General features: G+C 39.1%; 1 protein-coding gene across 1 annotated transcript in view; it reads left to right on the top strand.

The window, feature by feature from the left end:
* MAP3K5 (mitogen-activated protein kinase kinase kinase 5) overlaps window positions 1–12151 on the top strand; it is a 105896-nt gene that overhangs the window by 76826 nt on the left and 16919 nt on the right. Inside the window, exons 14-21 of the mRNA XM_074896404.1 lie at window positions 847–928; window positions 2849–2982; window positions 6127–6254; window positions 8181–8317; window positions 8910–9015; window positions 9950–10107; window positions 10580–10757; window positions 11549–11569. Of these exons, the coding sequence (XP_074752505.1) occupies window positions 847–928; window positions 2849–2982; window positions 6127–6254; window positions 8181–8317; window positions 8910–9015; window positions 9950–10107; window positions 10580–10757; window positions 11549–11569 (944 nt within the window). The remainder of the gene's footprint in view (window positions 1–846; window positions 929–2848; window positions 2983–6126; window positions 6255–8180; window positions 8318–8909; window positions 9016–9949; window positions 10108–10579; window positions 10758–11548; window positions 11570–12151) is intronic.

Genomic DNA, 12151 nt, shown 5'->3' with positions numbered 1-12151 from the left:
CCTACAGTAAACTGGGCATGGGTTTCTTGTACAAAACTAGGGGTGTCTCAGTTTATCTAAACTATGTTTCTGCTCCATAAGCTTGAGGGCTGTGGTCTTGAATTGATTCAAAAGGCATTCCCAGAGGAAATTTAATATCTTCTTATGCTAAAAAAGGCTGCAACTTTACAAAAAATCACTGTAGTACTCTATATTAATGCCTGTGGCCACCTCCCAGCCCAATCCCTAGCTGCTTGTCTCATCCATTCTAGTTCATGTAGGTTCTTTTACCATGTTCATTCCCCTTTGTATCTGGGCACTTCTTAGAAGATGAGTAAGCCATACTGTAGCATCACATGGTGTTTGCACTTGCATTCTTTCAAAGGGGTAGAAGTCATATGTAATAGTGCAGGTTTTTTTAGTTGTAAAATAGACTCTTTTTCATTCAAGCCAAAACTTGAAGCTAGCCTTCCTGCACTACAGAAACTCTTTCAGATGTAGGCAAGACTTCTAGGCACTTTTCATGATGCTTCAGTGCTTTCATTAGATGTGAAGAACTGGTAGTACAGGATGAGAATTTCACCTGATACATAGATTTTTGAAATATGAATGCCATCAATAATTGCAGACATCATGGATGCACATATAAAAGGAGTATGTAGAAGAAGTAGGAAAACTGCAGATTTTGGCTGTTAATTCTCCATGTAAACAAAAATATTTTTGTTCTTTTGCCATCAAAGTTTTACACTGAGTTTATACTTACTATGGTCCTCTCTTGCTTTATTCATTACTTTAGAGAGAAACATTCTTTTTGCCCCCATACTGTCTTAAGTATATATTTGCCTTTTTTTTTTTCCCTCTTGACAGGTTTTTTGACATGGTAAACAGTATCACTGAAGAACTAGGGAAGACTACAGAGGAAGGGGAATGTGATGGAGACTCTCTGGAGGTATTTTTTTTTCCCCCAACACACTAAGAGTTTTGGGCTGCTAGTGTAGTATTTTACCAAAGGGAGTAAATTACTCAACCCTTCTCTGGAAGTAGTTAGACAAGTTATTGTTTACAGAATTTTATCCTCTACTGTTTATAAATGAATTATTCTTTTTGATGGTCCTCATGTAGTTTTTATAACCAGCATAGCTAAATCGCTTGTATCTCAGCATACTCGCTTGAGAAGGTACTCAACTCTGAAATTCTCCAGTCATGCTTATTACAGAGTGACTCTTGTAACAGTTACTTCAGAGTGTAATCATAGTCAGGCAGCATTAGCATCTGTTTAAATTTTAAGGACTGTTTGTTGTCTGTTTCATGCATCACTGGAATCGTGTGCGTTTACTTTATTGGCAGGTCATCTGCACAAGAAGTAAGGATATAAATGTAGTAGGAGAAGCCTTGTCCTTGCTAGTAACCATCTGTAGGCAGGCACAGCAATGAGCAGCGCACTCGGATGCGATGATGATGTTGGTGCTGCTGGGAGTCTGTTTATACCCTTGCCCACTAACTCACACTGAAGTTTAGCGTGTCCTACTTCTGCTACCGTCCCTGTTAGCCAAGTTACAGCTTGCCAGGGTATGCCATTACACCTCGCGTTTCTATCTGAACATACACATAGTTGAAAAGTGAGTACAGGGCTGTTGGGTGCAGTGCAGTACTTAGGGTGTTTAGGCTTTCTTTTAGGAGGCAGGGAGCAGGGTAGAATACCTAAGCCAATATCCTATCACATGAAAATTTGGTATCCTGAATCTCTAGAGACATCCAGAACTAACTGACAGTCAGTGCTGCATAGTGAATGCAGGCAGCCCTCTGTCCCAGTTTTGGGGTAGGTATTTTATAATGCATCTGAAATTGGAGGTGGGACAAAGAAAAACCACTAGAGAGACTCCTGGGATAGAAAAATACCCTATAATGAGAACCTTAGGGTGCCTAATCTGTTTGTTTTAACAAAAAGAAAAGCAGTGGGTGACTTGATTGCAGTGGATAAGCATTTTTACAGGGAAAATTATGATGTGCTAATGGTCTCTTTAATCTGTTGAAGAAAAATGTAATTAGATAGTGACAGCAAAGAAATTTGAATTAAGAGGCATGACTTCACCATAAGAGTAATTAGTTGTTGACACGAAGTACTAAAAGTAGTAGTAGATTCTCTCTTATTAAAAAGATAGTAGTCTTTATTTGGAGGAAAATAAAAAATACTTTAACTAGGCGTAAGCTCCTGAATTTAGCATGGGAGTGAGCATGTGAAACTACATGTCTGCATTACACAAGAGGACAGATCAGATAATCTCATCTGATGACCATTTCTGAACAGGCCTTACTCTTTGAAATTCAAATTCAGCCAAAACCACGATTAATACACTGCAGTCCTGATCAACCTCCGTTCGCACACTCTGCTGGCTGATCTGGCTCTGGCAAAACTGAAGTTGTGCTGGTTTTGGAATATGTGGTCAGGTCAGGAGAGTATTTGGAACAAATGAAGTGGATCCTGCCTTGCTTTCTGTGTCAGTGCGGGAGCCGAAGTTCTCAGCTTGGCTCAGGGTGCCCTCTGTCGCCTTCTCCTGTTTTTACAGCAGCTGCCAGCAGGTTGCTGATGCTGCTAAGACATGCAAGTGTAACTACACAGAACGGGCAAAGGCCAGCATAGCTTTACGCACTTGCCCGAAATGGCTACCTTAGAAGCCAGTGCTTCCTGTACAGTCAGTGGAGAAATATGGGTGTGTCTGCCCGGTATCCAAATTGTCGTCCTGACGTGTTTGTTTCCTTCTCCATGGTCTGCAGAAAGCAGCTAACATCCTAGATGCCTTAGTTATGAGCATAGGGTCAGAGGGAATAAATCTAACCCCTCTGTTTCATGTTGTTGTTTGCTTTGCAGTATGATTATGAGTATGATGAAAGTGGTGAGCGAGTCATTCTGGGGAAAGGAACTTACGGCATTGTGTATGCAGGACGAGATCTGAGCAATCAAGTCAGAATTGCTATTAAAGAAATCCCAGAGAGAGACAGCAGGTATAGTAACTCGGGCTGATTCCAAATTCTGTGCATTACATTATTTCATCAATAATGTGATCAACCAGTTTGCTGATCAAGGAGTACCTCTTCTGCAAAGCTGGCAATAAATTAACTGTCTGTTGTATATAATGGTGTTCCCTATCTTTGTAACTAGACGTTTCCAAAATGTGAAATAGATTATGATCGCCGCTGAGAATTTAGATGTTTACTGGTTTTGGTACTAGCAGTTTATAATACTTTTCAAAAATATCGAAGTGCACAATCTCCCTCAAACACCTAGTGATAAGCCTTATCTATTTAGACATGTTTGGGCATGTCCTTATGAAAGAATTATTGAAATTCATGATTTGTGGCATCCTTTAACATTCTGAGCCTGAATTATTGATAAAGACGTTTTCCTTTCCTGTTTGTGCATCATTTATTGTGAAGCCTCTTAACATTAAAATAAATCATGTGGAATGATCTTTTTGTCCACATTTTTTTATTCAGAGTCTCTTTATCTACGTATTGCCCTCTCTCATCTGTGAGGGTTGCCATGTAAAGATCAGACACTTGATGTTCTTAGTACTTGTATATCTGAAGGCTTCCAGTGTATCCTATTTTGAATACATGGATTTCCACAAATATTGTGATAAAAATGATAGCAAGTTTTGTATGTGTGAAGAAGAAATTTGTTGTTTGTACCAGCTGTGGTTAATAGAAAAATAGCCTGAATAGAGCAGTAACTACTTTAAAGGAAAACAAACAAACAAAAAAACCTCCATATTTTTCTTCTCCAATACACATTTTAAAATAATTTTCAGTGGAAAGGCCTCAGGTTAAATGTGCAAAGCATACTGGAAAAAAGATTATTATGAAGTTGTTAGTCTTTCATCTAGACTTTCAAAAATATTTACAGGCTTCCAGAACAAATTTCAAGAATTATTCTTTTAATGGCAAAGTAAGGAAAACTTACTCATTTCTGATTAATTATAACCTGATCTTTTAGGACTTTGAAATAAATCTGTAGAAAGAAAATAATTAATCTCTGAAGTTAATTCTTAACATTTTCAGAGTAAAGAATACCATCTTTTGGATTCATAAGAAATAATTAAATTCTGAGAGTAGTGAGAAATGCGATGAGTTCTGTGCAAAAATCAGTGAGTCTTTGGTACTGCTGTATGTTAAGTAAATTATTCAGTAGCTTATATTTAATTGTCAGGAAGTGTTAGACTAGAGGGACACATTCTGAAAGAAAATGAAACATTCCTGCAGTGCTTTTGCCCTCAAATGCATTTCCAGTACTACAAAATAGTACCAGTGGCCATATCAACTTTCCAAGTTAAAGTAAAATCATGTTAGGTAGATAATAAGATCTAACTTTCTAGGATTTAGAATTTGTCCTTCTCTGTATCATTTAAAGTTTTCTAATGACTAAGTTCTAAAATAATAAATGCCTCATCCCACTGGAGAATTTTCTTATGGCTTTATTTTACTTGCTAAATTATTTTAGTTGCTCAAGACTCAATTAACCGTGCAGTTTAAAAGTGCAGGTGGAGCAATTATAATGGTCTTGCTGTTGCTGCTCTGAATGAATATCCCATTAGTAGAACTCAGGAATATAATCTCTGATTTTTGCGTTTCTGAATGACTAACAGTGTAGTCAGAATCTTTATAGTCATGTGTGGAGAGGCAAGCCAAAACTCAAATTAGTTTTTAGTAAATAGACTTGGAGTTGCATGATCACACTTTTCATTAACCAAATACTTTTATTGTTTTCTGCAGCAGTTGTTTTCCAGAAGGCTTTTCAGATGCACACTTTTTTTTTCTTTTCCCTTCACTTTTTTAAGAGTTCAGCCTCCACTTGTAGCTTGATCCTGCTGTTAGGGTAAGCTGATAACTACCTGCCCCAAAAGGGATTGAAGCTCACAGACACTTTTCCCCTAAGAACTTCAGCTGCATTCATGCTTTGATTGCATTTCTGGCACTGGCACTCTGCTGGGTCCAGGGAGAGCTGACTTCTGGACTTGAGACAGCAGGAAGCTGCTCTTCCTCCCAATAAATAATAAAACAAAAGTTTTTTCTGCCAGTTCGTTAGAGTGCAAGAATGTACCAGTGTTGGTGTGAAGTCTATGCTGAGAGCAACCTGGTGCTGGTGGCAGTAAAACTATTCCTTTTGGTGGCAAGTAGCTGCAAGGTTGAGTTTGCTCTTACTTTTAGTACTCCCTCAGTATAAGCATATGAATATGACTTCCACTTACTCAAGGCTCTGCAGCTCCTTCTTGCATCTGGACTGGCAGAAGCAGGTTTGTGTCCTTCATCTATTTCAGCTACCCTGAAAGTCTGACTGCTGACGTTAGTGCTTTAGTGAAAATAGCCACCAGACCCTCAGCCTATTGCCTGTGTTTTGCCAGACTATGATATATAGAATGTGGCAGCTGACCTGCTTCCAACTCCCCCATGGTTGGAAGAAGAGCGTTAGGGATGGCCCACGGAAAACGTCAGCTGCTGAGCTCTGGTGATGTTCCACACTGGAGAGGGATCTGGACTCCAGTAAACCTTCTTGGCAAAAGACTGCTGAAAACCTTACATCTATCAAAAATATTTTACCTTGGACTAAATTACATCTGAAATTGTTTTGATCAGTTCTTTTGAATATTTCCTTATGAAATGATTCCTGTTTTCTTAGTCTGATAGCTATCCACTCTTGCTTTCAGATAAGACTCCTACTTTAATTAGAATTTAAATGGTGATTTGTTTTCATCATTGAGGTAATTTTAATTATATACCAACTTTATGGTTTACTAGTTCACTTTGGCACTAGTCTGAATCTAACAGCTTGCTCAACCGTCTATTCTGTTTGAGTTAGGCTGGGGAGGAGTTCATTTTCCACAAATTTTGTTTTGCTCAGTCTATGTAATTTATGTGTGCATATGTATACACAATATTATATAGATTTTATATGTTATGTATATTTATATATGATTATATAGTTTTTTAGTATGTGGTGGTCACTATCACTGTTGTTAAATGCATCTAACAAATAGTCATTTTCAGTGTAAACACATTTCATGGAACCTAAAATAGAACTTCAGCTACTACAGTAAACACAAGAATTTCTTCCTGAAGGTTAGTACTGAATAAATGCTTCTTTCCTTCCAGGTACTCCCAACCTCTGCATGAAGAAATAGCTTTGCATAAGCATCTCAAACATAAGAACATTGTCCAGTATTTAGGTTCTCTTAGTGAGAATGGTTTTATTAAGATATTCATGGAACAAGTGCCAGGTGGTAAGTTGTGGGGGAGACTGGTTTGGTGGTTGGTTGATTTGCTTTTTAACATTGTAAAAGTATGAAAACCTATAATACTGCAACAAGATATATTTCATGCAAATGTAATATTCTTTAATAACTCTTTCCTAAATTAATGGGGAAAACTGTGTCTTTAAAATCCTCTCATTCAGTTTTTAAATGGGATGTGCTACAGTTACAGCTCAGACTATTGCTGTGGCAGGCGAGTTCCTTTTACCTACAGATCAGTGGTGGGTTGACCCTGGCTGGATGTCAGGTACCCACCAAAGCCTCTCTATCACTCTCTCAGCTGGCCAAGGGAGAGAAAGAATATAACAAAAGGCTCATGGGTCAACATAGGGACAGAGAGAGATCACTTGCCAAGTACTGTGATGGGCAAAACAGACCTGACATGGGGAAAAACTAAGCTATTACCAATCAAATCAGAGTAGGAGAATGAGAAATAAAAGCAAATCTTAAAAAACACCTTCCCCCTGCTCTCTTCTTCCCAGGCTTAACTTTACTTACAATTTTCTCTACCTCCCCTCCTAGTGTCCCAGGGGGATGGGGGTTGTGGTCAGTTCATCACACGTTGTCTCTGATGCTTCTTCCCCCTCAGGGGGAGGGCTCCTCACACTCTTCCCCTGCTCCAGCGTGGGTCCCTCCCTCAGCAGACAGTCCTCCAGGAACTTCTCCAACATGAATCCTTCCCACAGGCTGCACTTCTTTGTGAACTGCTCCAGCGTGGGTCCCTCCCATGGGGTGCAGCCCTTCAGGAACAGACTGATCCAGTGTGGGTCCCCCACGGGGTCACAAGTCCTGACAGCAAACTTGCTCCAGGGTGGACTCCTCTATCCATGGGGCCACAGGCCCTGCCAGGAGCCTGCTCCAGCGTGGGCTTCCCACGGGGTCACAGGCTCCTTCTGGCACATCCACCTGCTCCAGCGTGGGGCCCTCCCCGGGCTGCAGGCGGAGATCTGCCCCACTGCCAACCCCCACGGGCTGCAGGGCACAGCTGCCTCACCATGGGCTGCACCACGGGCTGCAGGGGAACCTCTGCTCTGCCTGGAGCACCTCCTCCCCCTCCTTCACTGACCTTGGGGTCTGCTGACTTGTTTCTCTCTCATATTCTCACTCCTCTCTCTGGCTGCAGTTGCACTTGTGCAGCAACTTTTTCCCCTTCTTAAATATGCTATCACAGAGGTACTACTGCTGTCACTGATGGGCTTGGCCTTGGCCAGTGGTGGATCTGTCTTGGAGCTAGCTGACGTTGGCTTTGTCAGACATAGGGGAAGCTTCTAGAAGCTTCTTACAGAAGCCACCCCTGCTACCAAACTGTCGCCACACAAACCCAGTACAAGACCAGAGATAATCTGTGGTTATCCTACTAGAAAGACTGTAGCTAGTCTTAGATGGCTGAGGCCTCCTTGGGTACTGAACGCAAGAGAAAGGTGACTGATGATTGTTGCTTCTGTGTGAGTCAAAGGAACTCACAGCAGCCAGACGCAACAAAAGTCCCACTTCTTGAGTTTAGCTTTTGAGACACTGTGGAGTTGGTGTATGTACAAGGACATGTATATGCACATCTGTTCTTTTTCACTCTTTTACAACATTTCTCTGGGGCAGCTTCTCTCCAGTCATAGGAGAGAGGTGAGTGCATTTATTTAAATGGGTCTTGATCTGCCTGTTTGAGGAAGCATATGCTTGTCGGTTGCAGCTGAGGCCAGTGGAGATACTGAGGCTCTTTTTAATTACTCAGGCCAGTGATGATACAAGTAAGCATTTACCTGGAGAGACCTTTGGTTATAGGAGAGGTGCCTTTTCTTGGTTTGGGATTGGGTTTTTTGGTTAATTTTTTTCCTTTGGGGAAGAAGGAAGAATTTAATTAGATTTTTACTCTCACTTTTTTGCTCTCCAAAATTATAGGCAGCCTTTCTGCTCTTCTACGATCAAAATGGGGACCATTAAAAGATAATGAGCAGACAATTGGCTTCTACACCAAGCAGATTCTTGAAGGATTAAAATACCTCCATGATAATCAAATAGTGCATCGAGACATAAAGGTAAAAATTTGCAGAGAATTAAGTCTGATGTGGTTATGCAATTACATAGCACTTTTTTTGTCCAGTAATGTAAAAACTTTTTTTCCGGAAGTCCTTCATTGTCACATACCCTCTGCTATTCTGAACTATGGGTTAGGTAAGTAAACTGTTGTTGATTTGAATCTTCACCAACAAAATGTTTGTTTTTATTTTAAAAGACTTGACATATAGCCACTTAAGATGTGATAAAGTGGATTTTTTAAATTTCTGTTTTCAGTGACATGATTGAACTTTCATAAAAGCTTATTAGAAGTGGAGAAGACTGTGGATGGGATATTAGCAGGTTCTCTTCCAAGGAGATTGCAAAGTTTTTCCTCTCTTAATGTTCTTTAACTGAATTCCTTTAGTAGGGGAAGTTCACTTTGAGGTGAAGTTTCTGACAATGGGCTTACATAAGGCCGGAACACTATTGCTTCCTCTTTCTTCTCCCCTTTTAAGAGCCTGAGGAGGTAATTGTTACTAAAAAGTGCACTGTAGAAACAGGCTATAGCAAGAAGTCTTAGATGAAGGGTAAGCAGAGAAAAATAATTGCTCTGAATGTTCTGTTCCTCAGGGTGATAATGTGCTTATCAACACGTATAGTGGAGTGTTAAAGATTTCGGACTTTGGAACTTCGAAGAGACTTGCAGGAATCAACCCATGTACTGAAACTTTCACTGGTATGTTTCCAGAGGAGACTCTCCTCACTTGGACTTGCATGTAGGGTCAGAATTCACAGCTGCTGAACTTTAATTGACTTCAAATCAATACCAAAGGTTGCTTTGTATACCTAATCTTATATAAGCTATATACTGTACTTGTAAGCACTGTTCACTCAAGTCTCCACTTGAGACACATAAGTGCTCAACAACAGAAGAGCTGTCTGTCCTGTGTTGTCTTTGAGTCTGTCTCTTCTGTATGCGTGGCTTTTTCATCTTGCAGATTTGAAAGCTAGCTTTTTTTCTTTCATGACCGGCTCGGACATCCTGGCTCATCTCCAGAATTGCTTATCTGCAGAGCCCGTCTTTAACTTGCTCCTCATTCTGCTTGATAATTTGATTTGGATGTTAAATCATGCAGTGGTACTGCATTAAATAATTATGCAAAATGAGAAGTAACTGTTAATTTGATTCCATCCTTCTCTCTTCCATTTCTGTTCTAAATGGAACAGAACGCAGAATGATGTGTCTGGTTGATTCCCTTCAAAAAAAGTGTTCATATCACCTGCTGGTTTAGGTTTAGATGCCATCTTTCATGTTGTTTTCCTCTCTGGATGCAATTCTGAGGGATCTTCCTTATTTTGATCTTAATCTATAATACAGTAAATGAAAACTATTTGATCCAAAGTTCACTGAAACCTCTTAATTGTCATTGACTTTGAAAAGTGGTATCAGATCAGTAGATGATATCAGATGCTTTTAGCACAAGTAATATTTTGAATAGTATTTTGAGTTCTGTGTAGAATGCATATAGAAATTTTTTAATGTTGAATCATGAATTTTTAAACTCTAGCAATACTGCTCACTCCTCAGTGATTTTGTTCCTCTTGTCCTTTAGCTATCTGTTTGCATCATTAGTGCATCTAAGTAAAAAAAGTTAGTATGTTTTAAACAGGTACCCTTCAGTACATGGCGCCAGAAATCATAGACAAAGGGCCACGTGGCTATGGGAAGGCTGCAGACATTTGGTCTTTGGGATGCACAATCATTGAGATGGCTACAGGGAAGCCCCCATTTTATGAACTGGGAGAACCACAAGCAGCTATGTTTAAGGTCAGACATCTTCCTTGTACAACTCAGACCGACATTTGTAAACACAGGAAATCTTAGACTGTTTTGAAGAAGATAGAATTAGAGATTGCAGGAAAAGAAGATAAAGGAAATGCTTGGTTAGTGAGGATGTTAAGAAGAATGAGCTGATTCAGATGAGTGGGAGTGCTGTGTAGTTTTGAAGAGTAATGGAGCAATAGCAGCTATTCAGCCTGGGTGTCTAGAAAAAAAAAAAAAGAGAAAAGCTGTTTTCTGGTTTTTTGAGACTCTCTACTTGCAATTGTGGTTTTTTTTTAATGTGATTGTACAGTTTGTAATAGCTTTCTTCTCTGAATTAATAAACTAGTCACAGAAGATAATATCAAAACTTGAGAACAATATACAACTTTTACTATCTAAACACTTTTTTTGATGCTATTTAGTGTTTGGGAAAAGAACAGCATTAGGCCATTGTTTCTCCCTTTATTTGTCTCAGGTGGGAATGTTTAAAATACACCCAGAAATTCCTGAATCCATGTCTGCAGAAGCCAAGGCTTTCATATTGCGTTGCTTTGAACCAGATCCTGATAAACGAGCTTTTGCTCATGAGCTACTCATAGATGAATTCTTGAAGGTTTCAAGCAAAAAAAGAAAGTCTCCATCAAAGCTCTCAGGCAAGCATTTCTAAACTCAATCTGAAATTTTTCTCTTGTTGATGATACCGTTTCTTGAAACTGCTGATTTAGTCTTTCAGATGAACACAGCAGATCTCCATCCCAGGTGAACATTCAGTTGTACCTTCTGTTCCAGCAGCTTGCTGCAGAAACACTGTTGTAGCAGAATTCTGTTATCACATTGTCACAGACTTGATTTATATAAATAGTTCTAATAAGGTTTCTAAAAGTCTGTTTATGGCTTTGTGCAGCCTTTGTGATTGTTTTGTATTGTTTTTCTTTTTATTCAAAGAATGTGTGCATAGAGTGCATTCTGTGTAAGGTTAGAACATGCTCTTGAGCCTCAGGGGAGTTTTCTATGTGACCAAAATAATCTTTGTCCCATAGAAAATGTGCATGCAACACAAAATTTTTGTTTCATGTACTCGTTTCCTGTAACATTCTAAATTATGAAAAGTAACAAAGGAATTCTGAGAGTATGAATGACATATTCTATGTGTGTACATGTATACATAGGAAAATACCTTCTGTATATTTTTAGCATGATAACTAAAAGAAATAAAAATACCAAGTAAAGGAGATAACATTGGAAGATCACTTCTAATGTGGTTTTCAGTCCTCCCAGATTAAAATTAACTTTAAGTTGCAATAAGTTACATTTCTAGAGATTGCAGATGGGAGAGTGTAGATACTAGTCCATGAAAATAGGAAGTTATCCTTTAGACCATTCTTATTTTCTCAGTTAATTTCAACACATGTAACTTTCTCTTTTTTTTCCTTTTCTCTCACAGTTCTTTCAGCTAACACAAATGGTGAGTTTTAACATACATTTCTATCAAAACAACTGTCTAGATACTGTGGTTATCATTCTGGTATAATTTGTAACACTAAAATGCTGCAAAAAGAAGTGGACACAGTTATAAAAATAAGTGACCTTTCTCTCTTAGGAACCTCTTAATTAATTGTGCAAATTTAAACTACTAATTGTAATCCTACCAGACGGTGGCTTAATTGTCTAGGCAGGTGGGTAATACAGGTTTGAAGAGCTGTGGTGTTGGTACAGGGCAATTTAGAGGAAATCTGAACAGGAAACTAAATGGCTGTTTTATAGTAGCAATAGATCCAAGGTTTGTGGAGAAAGATAACCTAGATTTTTATTAGACTAAAATCTATAATTGGAAAAAGCAGAATGCATTTGAGGCCCCTTGTCAGGCCTGGGTACAGGATACTTACCTATTTTGGGAAATGAACTGGGGAGAGTGGGAGGAGGTGAATAAAACCCCAAACAAACAACAACAACAACAAAAAACCCCAAACCCAAAAACCAAACGAACAAACATAGTTACCTTCATATTGAGTACCTATCAAAATGCATTTTGAAATGTGCGCATGTG

This window comes from Athene noctua, chromosome 1 (assembly GCF_965140245.1).
Source record: "Athene noctua chromosome 1, bAthNoc1.hap1.1, whole genome shotgun sequence".
NCBI lineage: Eukaryota > Metazoa > Chordata > Aves > Strigiformes > Strigidae > Athene > Athene noctua.
This window is presented reverse-complemented; position numbering and strand designations above follow the sequence as displayed.